Below are 21,010 nucleotides of genomic sequence, written 5' to 3' on the forward strand. Positions count from 1 at the left end.
GCTGCGGCGGCCAGAAAGCCCCGCTGCCGCCTGACGGGGGGCTCTTCCTTCCGACGACGGGAACCTGCCTGTCAGCCCCGCGGCGGCCGCCCGCCACCGAGGCGGCGGGGGACATGCCCAGCGCGGCGTGAGGGGCGCAGCCGGCTCCTCGGGGCGGCGGGGCAATCTTCGATTATTATTAATATTTTTTTTTTTAAATTATTTATTTCGGCCCCAAAGCACACCCCAAAGCACGCCCCCGGCACAGCGCAGGGCAGCGCCGAGCGGGACGGCGAGGAGCAAGCGCTGCTTGGCGGGGAGCGCGGAAGACGAGGTGGGGAGCGGCCCCCCCGGCCCCGGCCCGTACCCGGGTTAATCGGTAACGCTGTGCAAACCCAGGTGGAAAATGCGCCGTGCTCCGGACTAGGAGGGAGGAGATGGTGCAGTGCCCCCGGCCGCTCTGAGCGCCTGGCCGAGAAGACGCTGGGGTGTGTGTGCGTGTGGTTTGGGGCTCGGGGGCTTTTTGTTACTGCTTTTGCCTTTTTTTCCCCCCCTCCTTTTTCTTTTTTCCTTTTTTTTTTTTTTTTTTTTTTGCTTTTCCCCAGAAGGAGAGGAAACCCTACCAAGATTCTCAGATGGCTTAGAAAAATTAATAATAATCTGTGAAAATATGAAGTCGACCGGTTCTTGATTTCCCCCCTTCCCTCCCTTCCAGCTCCCCAGCCCACTGCTGAGATTGAGATAAAAGGACCCGTTTCCTGGAGGACGAGAACAGACACGTTTCTGGTGGTGTAGAAGGGACCGATGGCAATGCTTCAGAGTGTAGCGGAGACGCAGGAAAGAGATTCAACCTGTTAACAAAAAAATTAAGCAGGGGGAAAATACCAACGGGAAGGAAAAGGATATATTTATACACATATATATATATATATATATACAATTTAGAAGTATTGCCCAGGTGGCCACAAAGCATGGGCTGTGCTCCAAGCATCCACATCTCTGACAGCAGAGTGGTCTATCACAGTAGCAAAGAGTCTGAGGAGTGCAATTCCCCTCACCAGACCAACACAACCATGTCTCAACAGCAGCAAGGCAACCCCGTCCCAGGATTATTCATTAAATCCTCCAACACATCCACTTATAAGGTGAGGACTAATTCCTCTAAGAAAGACAAGAGGGAGAACAGCCAGAGCATGGAGGCAGAGACCCAGACCAGCAGATCCAGTGTTAAGGTAAAAAGGGTGCTAAACATAAGCACTGTTTCTCTCAGAACAGGAGCTGGCTGTAGCGGTTTAACCCAAGGAGTCTCCCTGCCGAAGCGATACCTTGCGGGGGAGCTTTTCCTGGCTTGAGCTATTACTTTCGTTTATAAACTAATCAGTCTCATGAAACGACTTTACAGATGTACCCAAACCTCTTTCTTCGTTCCACAAAATGAGTTTTCCTAATGCAGGGAAGGAGAGCGGTGTAATTGTCCTCGTCAGTCGCTAGAGCCAGGGGCGCGGGTCTCGCTTCTGAATGCGGAGGGCCTGTCCGTCCATCCATGGTGGGACTCCGCCGTGCATGGGAGCCGCGCTGCCACTGACTCCTGTGTTTTACGTGTTTGTTTGTGCTGGGTCATCCAGTGTTGCTGTTTGCGCTTGTCTTGTGTGGAAGCAAAGGCAAATCGCAGTCTGAAGCGATCTGCTAGCTGGGCTGATCAATTTGCATACCTCTTCCATTCAGAAAGTTGAAAGGAGAGCGACAGCGGTTTTTGCTCTGGGTACTGATTTACATTAACAACTTGTTGACCTTGTCTGTTGCTGCAAATAGGGTATTTTTTGGAGGTTTTTTTGCATGTGTGTTAGTGTGCATACTTTTGTGTAGAGATAGAACGCAAGGCTGTATGAAGTCGACAGATACTGAAAAAAATTGTAATTTGTGATTTTTTTTCTTTTAAAGTGAGAGATTTAGTGGTGCGGAGTGCTTGCTTGTCTGTTTACCTTCTATTGATGGCCTGTTTTTTTATGGGTTGTACTTTAGTTCCTAATGCTATAAGTTTTGATTATTTCATATCTTTTCTTTTTGAGGGGAGGGGGGAACAATCTCTATTTCGTAAAAATAAGTAATTGCAAATATGAAAAAAAAATCAAACTGTAGCAGCCCAGGGGATATTATATAACATGGCTGATCTGCTCTGGGTTACCATGATAAGAACTGAGATACACATGCTGTAAATACAAGATACAGGCTTGAGATGCAGGCAAGAACTACCTAAATGTCAAGCGTTTTGCAGACTCGCAGAAACTCTTAATGATTTGTAGTTTTCTTAGGATTTTTACGTGCTCATTAAGACGGCTTCTAGAGTATTAACCTGGAATAATTTTCTTCAGTACTGTGATTTTCTTCAATTGTTTTCCTCCAGATATAGTAATCTCGGTTCATAGGAGTTTAAAAAAAGTCTAGAAAATGAGAAGACACTTTGTAAGTAGTGAGTTGTAGGAGGAATTAACAATACCTAAGGCAGAACATGAAGCTGAATGGCGTTATACTAAACTAAGTTTTTGTGTTAATAACGCTGTACAGGAAACTGAACTTTACGTCCCTTGTCACACACGATAGACATGCTTATGGCATATTTAACATGGTAACTACAGTTAGGAAACTTAAGTTGTCATCAGAATCCTGACAATTGTTTTGCTGGCTGAATTTTTAAGTGTGATTATAATTGCACATTACAAAATCTAAACAAAAAGTATTCTTAAAATTTATATTCTGTGAATTTGTCTTCTGTGTGCTTGCTTATGGGGAAAAAAAACAACTCAAAAACCTGTTTCCAGAAGAATGCATGGGAAGTAGTTTTGTTAAATTTTGTTGCTTCATTTCAAGAACTTTGTAAAAATTCTTGTTACTGGGTTTGGATAATTCAGCCAGATGCTGTACGATTGATGTTGGGTCATATGCATACTGTAATCTCATTGGCAGCCATTCTGATTTTTATCACTCAGTCATATTTTCTGCCCTTGTCATCACTCTAAGCACATTGCTGTGAAATGATGAGTTTTGAGAAACGAGAATGGAATTCTGTTTGTGATCAGCTGAATACAAAATCTGCTGGACACATCACATCTGCATGATTTTCATGTGCAAAATCCTATAATACTCTTCAGAGCTATAAAGCAGCATGGTATTTCATTCTCTGCTTTTATCATTAGTGTGTATAGTATGATCAGATTTACAGTTCTTAGTGTGCTAGATAACTCTGTTGTCTCAGAGACTGTGCTGGAGAGAGGGCTATGCCATTACTGGAGAGCAGTTTTCACAGTACAGTGAAGTTGTTTGGAAAGAAACAAAGTGTGAGAACATTGAAGATAAGGGACAGGAGCATGAAATCCCTGAAGCCAAAAGGAGCATTGGGCAGGATGTTGTGCTGTTTTTGAGTTAAAAGGATTTTTGATTTGAGGAAGAACTGTAAGAATCAGGGTGCTACTAGGAACTACTGCTGTTCTTCAGAGTGCGTAGTACACCCTTTATGGCCCCTGGGATACCCTCACACGAACAGAAGATGCTGCAAACCTTTCGTACTTTGGCCAGTGGTGGTGTCACCAGAATTTGTGTGAATAGCCAGTAACCTGCCTGAAAGGCATTTTCACTTGGTTTCAGGGCACTTTAATTGAAATTCATTCACATTCTTTTGTTGTATATGCACAGATTAAAGCCAAGAAGGTCCTATGTGAGAGCTAAGAAGAAAACTTGGCCCATGTGTAAATCTCATATTTTCACTTTGGCTGGCATTAGCATTAAGTTTATTAAAATATGTATAATAGGTAATGCAGTAACTTTTATTGAATCAGTTTGTTAGCTATAGTGCACATTTTTCAAGTCAGAAAGTGTCATAAAAAGAAATAACCCATGCTAACTGTAAAATGGCATTATCTATATTGCTAATTAGCCCCCAGACTTATTCTGGCTTTACATTTATGTCTTATTATATCTTTCTTCTGGTCAAATAGCAGAGGATCATTTTCTGGATGTGTGGTGTGAACATACTATATTTTGTGAATTGCATCAATTTACAAACTGTAGCTAAAAAAAGTTATCTTGTTCTTTCCTAATATGGAAAAACTTAAGTTTATCCATAGCAAATTTGCAGAGCAGTGCTGAAAGTCTGTGTGTGCAGAGATAAATGGCATAATACCTATTTCTGGTATATATGAGAAATGGGGGAGCCCTTTGAATACATTACATTTGGTCGTGGCACTTGTATCTCCCTCCTTAATTAGTAATTTTATACGTGGCTTTGATTTGAAAATTTTTGAGCAACTTGGAATCCAAGTGCCATATCTAAAAAGGGAACCAGCCATGAAAACCCTTCCCTTAATTTTCAATGTATCAACTCCACAGCTTAAACTCTGCTTTTCCCAGTGAAAGATGAGCAAGACTTAGATGCGGTAACAGTGACTGAGGTTTGATTATCCAGTGCTACACTAAGAATATCAAATGACACCTAGTACTGTTGCAAAGGAAAGTTTTCCTGATTTTTTTTTTTTTTTAAGCTCTAAAAATCTCAAGAAAGTGGACTCAGAATCATCATAGTCTGTCTTTTGCATATACATTAGTTATCATTTTCTTCTTCAGACATTTGTGTTGTTGAATTTGTGGTAAAGGTACTTGACTTTATAGAAACCTGCTTAAACACCTTTAGAATAATACCTCTGTTTAATCTATAGCATAAGTGGAGTAAATGCTGGAGTGGTGTAAGGACTTCATGGGCATTTATTTAAAATTTAATTGGGTATTCATAAGCGTATGCTGTTCCAGCATCATGTGTATGTGTCACTCTTCTATAGTGCACTAATATACACTGTAGCACATACATTGCACTTTTATTTTGCCCTGTCATCCTTTTACGTATGTGAGATTTCCTTCCTCTTCTCTTGTGTAACTCTCCCTGTCATGTATATTTAACACAGAAATATGTGCGTTTGGGTGCAAGGGGATCAGAGAGTAAATCCAAACTTCCTTTATTTTAAATTAAAAGTAGTCCTAATTCAGCAGGGCTAAATGTGAACTAGCCTTTTGATTTATCAGCTGATGTGGGACAGCCAGTTTAAATCCATGGCCCTACAGCCAGTAAGTTTTCTTCATTCAAACCCTGTGAAATTGCCTGAGAATTTTGCAGTCGCTGCAAACCAATGGTTGCATAATTCTGCTTATAGGAGGCTGTATGCTATATTGTACCTGCAGTACTGAAGTGGATCTCGTTTCAGCCTTTAACAGCACATTATTTAGTCCATTAAGCCGTCTGCTCTTTTCCTGTCTGTCTGATAATTCCTTTCCCTTGGAACACGCGAGCTCTCTCTCCCTTTGAAACTCCCACACGTACTGTCCATGCTTCCACTGAGGCCATCCACTCTCTCTTGATTCCTCCCTGTTCCCACTGAAACTGTCCTCAATCATTTCCCCGACAAACCTCCCATCACCATTTCCCTCCCACTTCCACTGACGTCAGCCCTCCTGTACAGAGGTCCTTGCTCCCACTGAGAGGAACCTTCCCACGCTGAGATACACAAACTTTTCTCAATCTTTACGGCTCCAGGCTTTCAGGCTGATGCTTTTTATGCTGCTGTTGCAAGGCATGAACCCTTTTCTCCAGAGGATGGGAGTCTAATTTTTAAATGTTATGAAGTGACCTGGTGTAGTAACATGTGAACTAGGTTCATATTTAAGTCTATTTTTTATCTTTACCTTTTAATTTCCTGTTGTTTTTAATGTAAACTGGAAAAAAACAAACTGTAAATCACTCACAGTGTATAGATCACTACACTACTGAGTATAACTTGCATTTTCAATTTTTAAAGCATTATTATTGGTACCTCTCCTGGTCATGCAAACCAACTCATGCAAAATGTGTCACTGTGTCTGAGGGCAATTTCTTGTGTGACTGAGATGAGTGAAGTTAGGCCCTGAATTTTTGGAGTACTTACTGTTGGTAAAAACTTCACCAAAACTCCTTTCAGCTGTAAATTCATCTGCCAGACATGAAACACTGACTTTTCTCTGCCCTTTGCGTTGTTCTTCGCTGCCCCTGGTCTGAGCTTGCTTTCTTTCTCTTCCCTGGCCATTTTAGGTAGTTAATTTCTAAGCTTTTCCTTTTCTGCCACCTGAATGTGTCAATAGAGGAAGTATTAAAAACAAGCCTTTATTTCTGCAGTTCTAGGTATTTATCTTACTGTGTTGTACCCTTTGTATTCTTAATTGTATGGCTCAGATTGAAGTGTAAGTACATCCACAGTGGGAAATTTTCTACTTGTAGAATGTACTTATAAGCCAGGCAGAAGAACGGGAGGTGATATACTTACTAGTTCTCCCTCCCTTGCTACCATTCCCAATATTACATGTGGTGTGAAATTCCAGTGCAAGGTACCAGTATTGCCTTGCTATTTAAGGTGCCAGCAATTCAGATTTTACATCCAAAATGCTAAGTCTAAATATAAATTAAACATATGATATGGCGAAATGGTTACACCCACTTGCAGATACTTCAGGTTCAATGAATTTTAGATTAGAAGATGCCTACAATCTGTGTGAATATGAAGAATGTCTCATTAAGAAAGTTACTCATAGTTCATTTGAAACTTTCAAAAAATACTGTTTGGAAACTGTTTTGCTTCCCATATTGCATGCTTTATTATCTGTTCCTCATGTTCAAGTAAATATCTATGTCAAGAAACGAGAAGTATTTGAATGAGAATTATTTTTAACATCTATTGAAATTGTTATATCCAACAGTTGCCACATCAACAGTGATAAACTGCTGTTTTACTTTAGTTATTATATGAACTTTTGTTCACCTGTCTTGGCTATCACCTTGAGAAGGGACTCCAGAATTGGATTTCTTGAACAGTAGTAACAATACACTGAAAATACTCTGCTTTTTGAGCGCTTGGAATGCCAACTGACTTTCAAAGGAGTCCTCAAAGAGGAAATAAATATTTAGAGATATGGACAGCTAAACCTCTTATTAGCTTTCAGTAAAAAGTGAAAGAAACCTAAAGCAAATATGGTAACGAGCAGATTGTCACCAGGTGGAATTGTTTCAATACAAGCTTTATGTAAGTTGTCATTTTGTCAGGGGACCACAGGAGCACCTGCACACATAGGAGAACAATTTAGCATTGTGTTCTATTTTGGTGGTGTGTATGGATATAATATGCCCACACTGTCAACAGCTTTACCAGCCGTGGATGGAATTAAAACATTGTTAGCAATGTTTCCGAGATTGCACGTAGAAAGTGATTTAATGTCCAAAGTGCAGTTTTCCATGTTTATTGCAGTGTTTTATATGTCAGACCCATTCATCCAGTGGAGGAATTTGCTTGGCCCTGTGACGTTCTATGCATTGCTATCAGTCCATTGGGTAAAATAATTAGGTATCTTCATTTAACCGTAATTTAAATTGGCACAGGATGACAAGACGCAAATTGAATAGCTTTAATGTGCATGACATATTAAATAGTTTTATTGCCCAGAGTCAGATTTTTAAGTTTTCAAAGGCATCAAGAAAGTGATGTTGTTAAAGCCCTCTGCTTTTCAAAAAGATTTCTGCATCCAGCCCCTTTTAGGTTCTTTCTTAAAATGCCTGTAAAGGCCAAAATGTAATAAATGATGTTGGTACACACGCTGTGAAATTAAATAGCAGAGTCTCTAATTTGTGCATTCTTCCAGACCATCCCCTTTTACTATGGATTGAACTGTTGGCCTCAAATCAAACTCCCAGGCCCTCTTCTCCTCCTCCTTGTAAAATCTGTAACTATGTCACTCTACATAAAGTAAAAAGCTTAGCATTCTATAAACCAGCTCCCACATGTGTATGGCTTTGTTTCAGGAGAAAGGACAAGGGCTAGAACCTACTTTTTGACATGGAAATGCACTGACATGAATTAAGTTATATCTATTTTCAATGTGGTTGACAGAGTAATTTGAGATGGGTTTTGATAGTGTTTTAAGTGTTTAAAGGTAGTCTGCATATGTATGTAGAGAGTTAATGTCCCTGCAAACAAAAGAACTTGGAATAAAAAAGGAATATTCAAGATTTAAAAGCAATTTTGGGAATAAAGTACTGTTGCTAATGAAAAAGACTGATTCCAGTATGAGGGACTCAAAATAGGATTAGGAAAAGGAAGAAGTACTGCCTTTGGTTCTGCTACTTATTACATTATAGACAATTTTTGAGCACTAGATCCCTAGAAATTAGGATGACATATTTTTGTTGGTGTAAAGACAATCTCCTTGTTGGCCAGATTCATTCCTGAGTGAACTGAACAGATACTATTTCAAGGATTTTTTTTTTTTTTTTTTTTTTTTTAATCAGGATAGAAATGAATCTGTTTGTTAATATTTTTAACAGATTTAAGTTGTGTCTGTTTCTTTATCGGAAATGAGAATTCACTCTTTTTGCAAAAGCATAATTATTTTGCACATTAATTTGAAAGTTGCACAGGAAACTTCAAACATTTTATATGCCTGGAAGAGGTATTTTCCTTCATAAATGAAACATTTTACATAGTGACATGAACAGATTTCTGATACTGTTAAGGGAAAAATGGTAATCTTGAAATCTTTTCATTGTTTTTTAGATTTCCCAGCTTCCTAAGTAAATCCATACAAAGAAAACACAGAATCACTGAGCAAATATGAAAGAATGACATCCTCCGCTTCCCATTGTTTTTAACTTTGAGTTAGCAATGACTTTTAGCTCCCTACTGGGATGTGGTGGAAACTTTATGAGGCCCCATTTTACTTGCCACTAAAAGACAACGTATTTTTGAAGTTACACATTTACCATTGTTTTCTGTCGTTCAGTTTGAGGTTCTGTTATCTCTAATAAAATTTAATCAGACAAATAACCTTAGAAAGCAGTCAGCAAAGTAAACCTTCTTTATAAGGATCTTGTTTGAAAAAAACTATGCTAATGTATTAATTAAAGCACAACAAAAGAACCTCGATCCACACTGGGTACAATCTTCCTGTATTTAGGAGTATCTACACTTTTGCGTCGTCAGATAGATGGTGTTCCTCATTCATACTGAATTATCAGGATTGCATCTCTTCTGAGAGTCTCTTCTGACTCTATTTTACAACAGTGGTTTTAATTCCAAGTTTTTAAATGCACAGACCTATCCGTGTGATAGGTAGATAGGTCAAGATCAGTGTTCAGCTGAGACGACTGAGTTTGCAGATATGTATTTCTTCTTTTTGGAGTACTGTCTGCTGTTTCTTTCAATTTTTAAGTTTTGTGTTGGTTTTTTTGTTTGTTTGGTTTTTTTTTTTTTTACATAAAAGTTTGGTGAGAAATTCCACAAATGGTTGAGGACAACCACACCTACTACTTTGGTAACTTGAAGCAGAAGTGACTTACCCTGCACACTGCTGCAGTTTAACTGCCTGGTAAAATTGTGCTTTTCCATGAGCTGTAACTCAGTGATAAATATCTCAGCATAGGATGAATATCAGGATGTAAGTCTACAAGTAGTGGAATCCAGAGCTCTGCCACACACTGACGTGTGGATGGCACTGGGATAGCTGGCAAGATATTTGCATTTTATTTTTCAAAACAAATAATTATTTTCAAATACTGAAGAGGTTTATTGGTGGGCCAAATTCTGACTAAAATTACAGTCCTTCAATCCCATTAAAATCTGTGGGCTCGAGGGGTGTACCTGAGGCAGAACTTGGACTGCTGTGTTTACCTCTCGCTATGACAGAAAATAGCTCCCCATTGGATACGTGATTTGAAAATAAAAATAGTGGCAATAATATTTGTATTAAGGGCTAAGTTATTTTCTGTCATTCCAGAAAGACATTGGCATAGCTCCAGTGAGCAAGTTCCCGATTGTCCTGAAGCTCGTGGCAAAGTTCTTCCAATTTTCAGAACAGCCAGAATTTGATCTCTGGTCTGTACACAAAACTCACCTGGCTTCTCTGAAGTGCGACTAGGGTATCAGCCCTTATGGTTGGGACCCACGTTTTATGATTGCTTAATCTATAACTAATGCAGAAAACTACCAATAACTGGTATTATTAACTGTCTTCTGACAGGAGTAATGGGATAGCAAATTGATTTTTTTTTTTTTTTTTTTTTCCCCCCCTCAGCTTCATATAGCTGTGGAGGCTGTTCTCAAGCAGTAGCTGCATAAAGAATATAAATTGCTGTGGCTTCAGGTCATAAACGAAATCTGCACAGCTATTGCTGTTCTTGAGAGTGGTAACTCTCAAAGTTAAAACTTTGAATTTGTAGGCATTCAAAAGGACTTTTTTCTGTGTATTTGTACCTGTGTAGTTCTCCACTTGCATCTCAAGTGTGTTGGGCTGTGTTACGGTGCCTGGTGCTTTGTGGTTGCAATGATCATTCTGTGTAAGTAATGATGCAGCGGTGTGGCCAAGGCTAGAGATACTGAACTGAAATCAGAAGAACCAGACTGCCGCTGGTTAGCGTGTGGCTCTTCGGCCAACTCGCTGTGTGTTTCTGCTTGAACGCTTGTTCTTAGTTACGTGTCATGCAGGATCAGGGCCATCATGTACCCAGGAACATAAGACTTGCACTCAGATCAAACTGTGTCCGTGTAATGCAGTGCTTTGTTTCTAACAGCAGTCAGCAGAGTGTGCTTTGGAGAAAGATGCAAGGAATCTATTTAAAGGTACAAAAATGAGAAGAGTTTTTCATGTTCCTCTTCTGGCTTTAGTCTGGACATACTAATTTCCTTCTCATTTTTCACAATTTTGGCATGTAATATGATGATGATATTTTAGTTTTATCTCCTTGCTTGGTTGCTAAGTTGACAAATGCAATAAAAAAATTATACTCTTGAGTGGAATTTTTGAATAGAGGATTAGTTTTCCAAACCAGGGTTAGCACATACTTAGCACTGAAACACCGTCAGTGTGGATTGTTTATGTATTTGTTTCTGCAAATTCTGTTGCAAGAACAACTGATGAAAGTGTTTAAAAGAAAGCAAGGGGGATGAATTATAACTAAATATGGGTTTGCATTTTGAAGAGGACTTCATGACCAGAGAAGCTAGTGCTTTTTTCCGTACATAAGGCAGAGTATCCTGCAGATGAAAAAAAGCTGAGGGTAATGTTGATATTTTAGAGGAACGAAACATTTCAAAGCCAAAGAGGGTTTTGCAAACCCAAACAGCTTTTGTTTTGTTAACAACTGCACTGCAAGGAAGAGTAAGTCCTGTGAACTCAGACACTGCTTCATGCTTCCATTGATTCTGCTGTAACTTTTAATTTACTTAGTGTTTGTTTTATTTTTGTCTTTTGCTGTGAAAGTGATCTGCTTTCTGCAGAATTTCAGATGAAAGGACTGTTCTGCTTATACTGTCAATTAGTTATGTTATCGTATGTCCTCCGTTCTGGACATGATGCATCTTGTTCCTTGCTATTTAATGCCACGGAGCTGAGATCTGTCGTGAGAGCAGTCAGGTAGAATTCAGCGGTAGTACTGTCAGTCACAGCCCCTAAGCCTAGCAATGATAATTTTTCCCTCAGTGAATAATCTAACATTTTACCTTTACCAAAGTATGGAATCTTTTACTTTGGGGCAGCTGCTTACTTTTTAGGAGGGGTTTATGTTTTCTGAAATATTATTGCAAGTTACAGCACTTGAAAATGAATGTGGTAGAGCGGTAGCTTGTTGGGAACCAAGTTTTCTCCAAAAAGCAGCTTGCGTAGCCTTTTCACATTGTCTGCCTCTGACAGCGGTACCAAGCGGCAAGAACCAGCTTCTTGGGGATAAGAGAGATTTAGCTTTTACAATCCTTGTTAATAATAATACAAACTCATGAAACTAATAAAACTGCTCAGTGAGGAAGCTGATCTGTCCCTCTCACCCCTAGCTTTGGTGAGAAGGGCAAAGACAGTATTTGTCCGTGAAGGACAGGCAGTAGTGTCAGCCTGCTGTCTTGGTAGCAGACATTAAGAAATGGAATTTTGGTGGGCATTCTTTACTGTTGGTTCCTAGAGCTAAATATTGATGTATCAGCTTATGATTTTTTACTGAAAAACGCAATTCTGCTGTCACTGTTTATACGTTATAACAGTTGGAGGATTTTTTTTTTTTTTTTAATCGGTGCAAATCCTCAGAGTTAAGAGTGGGAGTGGGGCAGAGGGAGCAAGCCCTGCTAGTGGTTGGCGAGAGGTGCGGGAAGTCTAACGTCTTGTCTGATCCTCAGACTTAGCCCATAGTCATGGTGTGACCATGGGAAGATTGCCAGGCACCAAATTTTCAGAGGAGTGTGACTGAAGTTCACATTTTCTAAAAAGCTAAGCTCTCTTGTGAACTGCTTACGGTGAGATTCATAGCTGGACCGTCAAAAAAAGTGAGCTGAAATTACCACCTCTTATTTTGCCAGTTAAACTAAAAAGGACTTGTTTTTGGAGGTTACATAGCTCTGAAGTTTTCTCCTGACTTTATCTTGGCTGTTCTGATTGCTAAGAGCTCTTATAAGGCTCTCTTGTGCTCTTTGGGCAATATAAACTCAATTCTGCTGTGCTCTGCTAGGGTTGTGGGACACTGTTCGTGGGCTAAATTTTGCTTTGTGGGGTAACATCGCTTTGTTGGTATACAAAGTCTAAGCAAACTAGAGAATTTTAAGGACTGCAGAAGTGAGATACGCCTGATGCAGGTTCAGGGAATGGAAATCTTTTCCTCCGTTTCTTCTGTGAGCCTTTGAGCTGTGCTAGGAAGTGCAGGCTGTGGGTGTTAAGAGGTAGCTGCGATGTTCAGCCCTTTACTCCATGGATAGGAGTTATGTGGGTGAGGGGGTGCGTCCCTCATATGTTGCACTGCTCTGCCATTGCCTCCTAAATTTAATCATGAGGTCAAGACCAGAGGCCAGTGTAGAGTGTAAATGGTGGGGTCCAGTGCTTGACTCTGAGGTCACTATAGGGAATAGTTTTGCTTGTAGGTTGCAGAAGTCTCAGCTGTCTCCACAGGGATCTTTACCTCGTTATGGAAGAGTGATTTGTCCTAAAAGGTTGAGAAACCTCCTAAATTTTTCCATCATCAGTTGGAGCAAAGACACTGTCTCCCTCGGTCAGTTGTTTCCTGAAGTGTGTGTTTAGCAATGAGGTCATTTGGTCTCTTGCCCTTTCTCCATGGATGACCTGCAAAGAAGAACTATCATCCCCCCTCGGGAAACCTGATACTTTTGGTCAATGGCCCCTTAACATTTTTTCCCCAGCTGACTGGAATTCCAGCTGACCGATCAGAGAAGTACCCAGTTGCATCCACTTGTTAGGATTCGCTGTGCCAGTGCTATTCCGTTTCAGGATAAAGGTACCAAGGAAGCACGTTCTGCTGAGCATATCTGAAAGCAGAGCGGCACTTCCCTGCCCGTGGCCAATCACTTTGACTGCTTTAGGATCTAGTTTCCCCTTACCCGCATAACAATACACTCAGTAACAGTAAATACACATGTGAAATATTACCTGGGAATCTTTAAATGCTTGACTACTATTAGCTTCATGCCACTTTGTAACAGTTACCAGGACCTGTAAAGTACCTCATTGTTGGGTTTTCTTTCCTCTTTTTTTCCCCCCTCCATTTTGCAGACAGGTGGGTGTGGGTGAAGGGCTTGGCATTTTTTTCATCATCTTTCCCAGCATCGGGAGGTCCCAAGCCAGCAGGTAGAATTTCTAGGAGACTCTCCTAAAGGAGGGGTCTCCGAAGCCGGTTCTAAAATAGTTTAATGATTTTTAAGGTAAACCAACAAAACATTTCATATCGAGGGAAAAGCATGACAAAGGATTGCCAGGGTGAAGGGATTATGGCTAACAGCACTGCACCTCTGCTGTTGCTGGGTGCGGCAAGAAGTCTTCATATCCTTAAGAGTCTGAAGGTTTGGGAAACCTCAACCTCTGTACTGAGGAATGAACTGAGGCCAGTGGTGACGGTTTGTTCAAACCCAGACAAATTAATTGCTATAACTCAGTTTGGTTACTACAGGTATTTTTGTCCTAGAACAGATATGAGAAGACTGTCCAGAGGAATACGTATGTACAGGATGTTTGCCAATTAGCTTGCAGTTAATTTAGATAGAATACAACCCTCTGACTTGGTATACTCTAAGGTCTTATTTTTTAATCTAGCTTGGAGAGGGTCTTTAACAGGTGCTAACCTGGTTAAGGTACAGGGAAGACAGTGGTGCGTGTTGAAGTGCTTTATTCAAAGCCACGAACAGCAAGGATGGAAATACATGTAGGGAATATAGAGCAGCTTGGTCTTCCTGATGCTCTCTGAAGTTGTCTGCCTTCATCTGAGTAGGACAGACCTCTTGGATTGTGGGTGCCATGTCAATGCACTCATCTGCAGGGCTTCGTACTGAGCGCTGAGAGCTCGGACCTTCACAAGAAGGTTTCCTCAGGAGGCTCTGCTTCCTCTCTCCAAGTCATACATATCTTTCTAGAGGTCAGGCTATCTTAAGAAACCATCACTGACCGTTCTCAAGTGCTTATGCTTCTTAACTCTCTAAAAATAGAAAAAAATTACGAAGCTCCCCGACAAGTTGGGACAGCCAACGGGCTTTCTTTAAACACTTTGTAAAATAGCACTGTCTCTTATCACATGAGCTCTTAATTTCTTGTTCAGAAAAGTACACAGCACTTTCCTACAGTGCATAGCTGGGCACTTCCAGAGCCTGCTTCTTCACACAAAATTTTTTAAATATGACTGTTAACTAAACTTGGCTTAATTAAGTTGACAATTTCACAGCTACTTTGAACAGCTCATTAACTGCAGGCTACAGCTTCTTTGCAGCCAAAGCTCTACAATACATCATACAGTGAACCTGCTGACAGGAGGGTACAACTTCCAACTCATGCTTCAAGAGATCAGATTTATTACTGCAGTCCTGCTTCTTCTAAAACCAGTGAAGGCCTCCTTTAACAGATACTGAAAATACTTTGATCTGTAATATAGTCCTACATAGCAGATACCACTTTGCATGTTAAAGCCAATGCTGTTTTACATACGCTGCCAAGCTGATAATGGTGTTGGGGCGAGGGCAAGTGGCTGTGGCTGAGTTGCATGGATTGCAGCTCCTATCTGATACTGATTGAAGGTCTACAGTAATTCTTTCAGTTTTTTTTAAAATGATCATAGATATGCAATTTCTTGTTACTCAGCTCACTTTAAAATAACAAATAGTTCATTGTTATCTGTTTCTTTATAAATTAATTGATTTGGCTTACCTTTGTGCTTTGTCCTGCCCCCCTTTCTCGTGATAGTATAGGAAATTTAGTCTCTCTGAGAGCGGTTTAAGCAGCTGCTGAAGGCAATGGAGACTGAGCTTGCTGACTGCGGTTTAGCTAGCTGGGTTTCTTCAACTAGGCCTTGGAGAAAGAGTAAATACTGTTTCAAAGAAGTCTGTACACCTCTGCTGCCCGTGACCCTGAAAGATCCTGTCATATGTTACAGAAACAAGGGTCTAGGGTCTTAGGTGACGAGGCATCCTCCTCTCACCTCGTATGTTAATACTGCAATAGTCTGTTCTTTACGTTGGTGATTTCTTACTGACATGGCTGGGGTAAAGCCCTGCTCTAATTGCAGCAATACTGATACTACTGGGCTTGTGACAGCATAGTTTCTGCCATTTGGGAGTACAAATACAATGGTATAACTTCTTCCACAACAGAAAGTTTTCCAGTATATTTCTTGACTTGTGGAATTATACTTAGGACACATTTCTAATTTAGGCAAAGTCTTAATACAGTCACGGTCAGGGCTGTACGAAGAATGTTACCTAGCCTAGAAATGTCAGTGAGGGATTTCGATTTTTAATAATATTTTATACTGGAAAAATCTCTGTTACGGATATAGTGATAGTATATGGGGGGGGGGGGGGGAACATGCTGTTGTTAGAATAGCTTGTTTCGTTTGAGGAACTGGTATAAAGTATACCAGCAAAACCAGTTTTGCTAATGTTAGCTCCATTTGCAATAAGAAAGTTTCCCAGGACACTTGTGTTATACCTATGCCAGGATTTAAGAACTGTGGAAGTGAAATGGAAGTGAAGTGAAAACCTGGTACAGAGTCAGCACATGGAGCCCTTTTCCTCCTTGTCGAGCCTTTGGACTGTGATAGCTTCTGGCAGCTGATGTCTATGAGCCACTTGCCTGCTTTTATGATGCCTTTGCAGCAGGAATTTGTAGCAGTGAGAGCTGCAAGGAGCTCTGCGAGCCCTCTGAATGCTGCCGTGACACTGGTGCTTTTTTGGAATTTTTCCTCTTTAGGACAGGTGGATTTAACAGGAAATAGTTTGGCCGAGGTACGAAATTATAATGTGGGTATTTGCAAACCTTTGGTAAGAAAAGGCATTTTTTGTCAGCAAAGCTTTGTAGGCTAGACCAGGCAGTAGAACAAACAGAAGGGAACAGTCCTTGAATTAGGACAAATAAGTGATTGTTAATGGCCTTTGTCCTCTGTTGCTGTTTGTGTGCCTTTTACTGTAGGACACTGCTCTCCAGAACGGGCTGTAAGTATGTGGCTCTGCATTCTGCAACTTAAGGTTATTAAGGAAAAGTTGAACTCTCAGTTAATTAATTGCATTGTTTAGAACTGACTAAACGTTAATAATTATCTCATGAAACAATTCTAGATTTATGTTTGAGTATGGGACAAATGATTATTGTACGGAAGATACTGAGTTACCAGGTGTGATTTGGTGACAATTTGATGGTAATGCAGAAATGCTTCTGCAGCAGAACCGCCATTGTACTGCCTGTTTCTGCTTGGCCTTGTTACTTTAGCATCCATGGTGGTCTGTAGTTTTTCTTTAACTTTTTCAGTTGTACATAGCAGAGGTTCCTTCCTGCAGGCCCTTTTCTTCCTTTTGCCATTGTATTCTATCTTCGACTGCCATTTTCATGTTTCTAATGCTCATGTGTGCATGTATCTCTAATTTTTTTGTGTCACAAATTGTATATACATCCTCTCACTGATGAAACTCACACCAGCTCCTCTCACTTAGTACCTTTTTTTTTTTTTTATGAAGTGCTTTTGTTGGGTGAAGGTCTTTGAGGAAGGTCTACCTTCTTCCCACCCACTAGCATACAACACTATGCTAGAAATGATAGAATCTTTTTGTTTACAAAGAACCACAGCTAGTAAACAGATCTCTCCCTGAAAATCTTTATTTAGTACACACAGTGTACTCTTAATCGTTTGCACCAAGGTCAATAGCCCTTAAAATGCCATCATTATGAATCAATCTGGTACTAGAGGAGTATTTTCATAGATGTGTACACAAACTGAAATAACCCAAAAAATCATTTTTTCTCTAACTTCAGTTAAAATGCAGTAAACTTATTTCTAATCTGCTGTACTAGAAAAATGTTTTTTCATCAGCTTTCAAAATTGCAATGCTGTTCTATGCTTAAAATGTTTTCCTCGCTGACATTTTAAATTGTAGGTGTGTTTTTGTGTTGCTTAACCAAAAAAAGTAACATTGTGGGGAAAAAAATAGTTTTGTTTTTCATAGCACAAAACATAAATAATTAGTTGATGTGTAAATTACTTAATTATAGTTTCTGGATATGAATTCTAGTTATTAAAATATGAATAGAGACTGTCATAAATGACATTAAGCATGGACTCCTAGTCTTGTATGATTCAGCTGGTGCTGACACAATTTCATAATAAACATTAGACATTTTCCATCTATTTTTGTAACTATGTGAGTTCAGATACTTGCTGTAAAAAGGGAATATCTGCACGAATAGTTGTGATCAAACTGAACTTCGATCTGAAATGGAAATTGATTTTTCCCCCTTACTGGGGCTCTTGAAATGGCTTCCCAAAGTATTGAAGCTCAAGCTAATTTTGTGACAGCTTTCTTTTTGACAAGGACCAAGTGGAGGAAATCGTTACTTTTCCTCCAGATACACACCCAACAGCTGCCATATTTTCCATCTTTTTTGAAGGGTCATGGTCATTGTGTCTCTAATGTAGTTAACTGCTATTTGACATCTTTCACGAACCTTCCGTGCTTCTCATTCTCTTTTGCACTTGCAGAGTTGGTGACCATTACAGAGATGACTGAAAAGTGGTCCGTGTGTGCCACCTTGCTTACAGAGCTCCATCCAGTAACTCCCTACTCTGCAGTCTGGTTTTGGGCCACTGACCATTCCTCTTTGGTTTCTTGAGAGTAGTGTGATTAGACTGAGAGAGGCCTGACTCTCATCTTGATTGCATTGAGGCTGGGGTGAAATTTCATTTAAGTGGTATTATGCAAGTAAACCAGAGCAATGTGCTGGACTCCGAGACGAAGCCTCTTGCTTCTGTCTTGGTACTCATGTTCTGGAGCCAAGCTGATGCTTGAAGCCCATAGAGTTAATGGAAAGGCTAGTTTTCTCAGAGCCATTATGTTATTACCTGGTTTTGGCTATTCTTTTCCTGTCTGATATATCACTACCAAAAACTGGAGGGTGGTCCCTACTGGCTTTATCCTATTGAGGACTCTTGGTGCCGTGCTAGAGCTCCAGCGTGCGTGCATGGTAGAGCACAGGTGAGTGAACCCTGCAGACTTGGGAGAACGTGGTGACAAACAAAACTTTCTAGCCAATTTGAAGTCAACTGTGTATCAGTGGCTGGAATGGTAATGGTTGTCATTAATATAGCAAATAGCCAAGTGCAGAAATGACAGAAAATATATAATAAAATTTAGTAATTCATATAAATTTGTAATGTTGACATAAAGAAGTCTGTAAAGTTAGGCTTAGCACAAAAATATGCTAGTGTGTATTGGTAGTGTATCTTTATGTAGGCTGGAGATAGGTTTGAATGTTGTGGGGAAGCTCTTTATTGAATCCCAGCAGTCATTTCTTTTATACTTTATGATCTTCCAGTTCACTCCATGGAAAATAAACCTAAAATCTAATTATTGTGCATATTTTATTTTTTGTTCTTTAATTTTTCTTTGTCTTTTTTATAGCATCTTTCCAAAATGCCTTGCCCTCTATAAACATTAGGCTATTAAATTTTTGAAGCTCACGACAGTGTTGTTCCATAAATCATGCATTCGCTGGCGTTTTCAGGGTAAATGCCCTCCAACCAGAAACTAAGCAAGCTCAGTCTCTGTAGTACGCTTGGTCCTCATGTGCCCTGGCATCAGGAGTCCCCAGCCTGTTTCCATGTCACTCACATGATGCTTCACATTTGGAGTACATCTTTGGGTTAGCAGTTCCTTGCTTTTTGAAAATACTTCTCTTTTTAGACAAAGCAATTGCTTGATTCTAACTGCTCTTAGTAAATTAGCAGCTTTTTAGAGCTAATAAGTAGGTATTTCTAAACTTTACAACTCCTTTCCAAGCGAAAGCTAGCATCGTAGAATTAGAAATTACCCAAAAGAAACTTAGACAGCAACAGCAAATGTAACACAGATAAACTAAGAGAGTTGCCTGGGAAAGGCCTTCAGTATTTTCAGTGATCATTTTACAACCACCAGATTCCTCTTTTAAAAATCCTTGAGATTGATCACATTGTGCCTTGGCAAAGACTTTTGGGATGTAGAATGATGCTTTACTTAGTGACTTGTGGGTTTAATGGCTCAGGCAAGAAGATAAGATGGTCAAATACAAACATGTTAACTTTGAATGATGTATAATGGTCAGTCAAGGCCACTGTGTAGCTTGTCTGCTTTGTGACAGATAAGAACTGCGGTGCAAGGACTGCACTGGTTGTTAGTTTAAAAATTCTCATTTAGCTTTGTCTAAATTATAGGAGCTTTCTTTCTGTAACTGGAACTGTGGTTATTTATTTTTCTGTAGGTTTTTTTTTTTTTTTTGTCTTGGATACAAATGATACCCAATTTTGCTTAAGCAACATGTTAATCAAAGTCTTAATCAATGTGTTATTTGAAAAAAAAAAAAAAAGAGTGGAAATACACATAACATATCTGAAAACTGTTTCTCGTTCCAATAGCTTGGGGATTTCAGATGTCAGGAATGACTGGCTGTACTTTTGAGTTTGGTATATTTGGCTCAGTTGGGTAACTTGTGTTCTTGTGAGTGCGTTGCTGGGGAGGGCAGAGAGGAGACGGTCATGCTGCATTGAGGAAAATGGATTTAGGAAGAAAAACAAGTAAAGATACTGCCTAAGTGCCATCTTGTTTGTGTTAGCAGGCAGTAGCACACATAGTCTGTACAGGTCTTTGTTTTTGATAATCAGTGTGAGAAAGTGGAAAGAATTAGCACTAACAAGAACTCTCTCTTAATTCACTCTCTGTAATGACATATGCTTTTTTAAAAGACACAAACTCGTTCTTATTTATGCACAAGGAGAGTGCAAGAGTTGCACGTGCAGTTAGAAGTAATTTAGTTCAGTAATAGATGACTTGTTCATCTGCTGCCATAATTAATGATAGCACCGGTACCCAGTGTCCCAGTTATTTACAGTAAAAAAAAAAATTAACATAAAGTTATCAGACTGAAGTTATCAACTGGAGGAAAAAAATCAGTCGTCTTATATCAAAAGAATATATTGTGCATTTCCATATACTTGCATGGCTATGTTTTTATAATGAAGTGTATTTGGAATGAACTTTAATCCCTGATGTCTTTAAGTAAAAAAAGAGATGAAAGCATGAAGACAAACCCAAGCTTGCTATGTCGAGTTGTATTCTGCGTCTGATTTTGCAACCGCGGTCTTTGGTGAACGGTGTTGTTCTGCCTGTGGTTGCCCTGGCTGACGTCAGCGGCGCTGGCGCGGATGGGGAGGACAGAGGTGGAGCCCTCCCCTGCAAGGACACGAGGGTCTATGGGTAGCTGAAAGCTACCCTGGCAGATTAATTTATCTCTTCGTAGAAAGAGATTTTCTTAAATTGTTGCATTAAGCCTGAGGGAAATGGAACAGATCTATCAGAATAAAAAGTATTCTGACATTTTAAACCAAAGCATTTTTTTGGCGATTGCTGAACTGGGTGTTTCTTGGGAATATACTAAACCAGAACTAGATAAAAAACACTGGCTAATCCTTCAGAAACAA

General features: G+C 39.9%; 1 protein-coding gene across 1 annotated transcript in view; it reads left to right on the forward strand.

The window, feature by feature from the left end:
• Positions 1-242: 242 nt before the first annotated feature.
• PDE8A (phosphodiesterase 8A) overlaps positions 243-21,010 on the forward strand; it is a 129,532-nt gene continuing 108,764 nt past the window's right edge. Inside the window, exon 1 of the mRNA XM_082322563.1 lies at positions 243-1,211. Within this exon, the coding sequence (XP_082178689.1) occupies positions 951-1,211 (261 nt within the window). The 5' untranslated portion in view covers positions 243-950. The remainder of the gene's footprint in view (positions 1,212-21,010) is intronic.

This window comes from Platalea leucorodia, assembly GCF_965183815.1.
Source record: "Platalea leucorodia genome assembly, chromosome: 9".
Lineage (NCBI taxonomy): Eukaryota > Metazoa > Chordata > Aves > Pelecaniformes > Threskiornithidae > Platalea > Platalea leucorodia.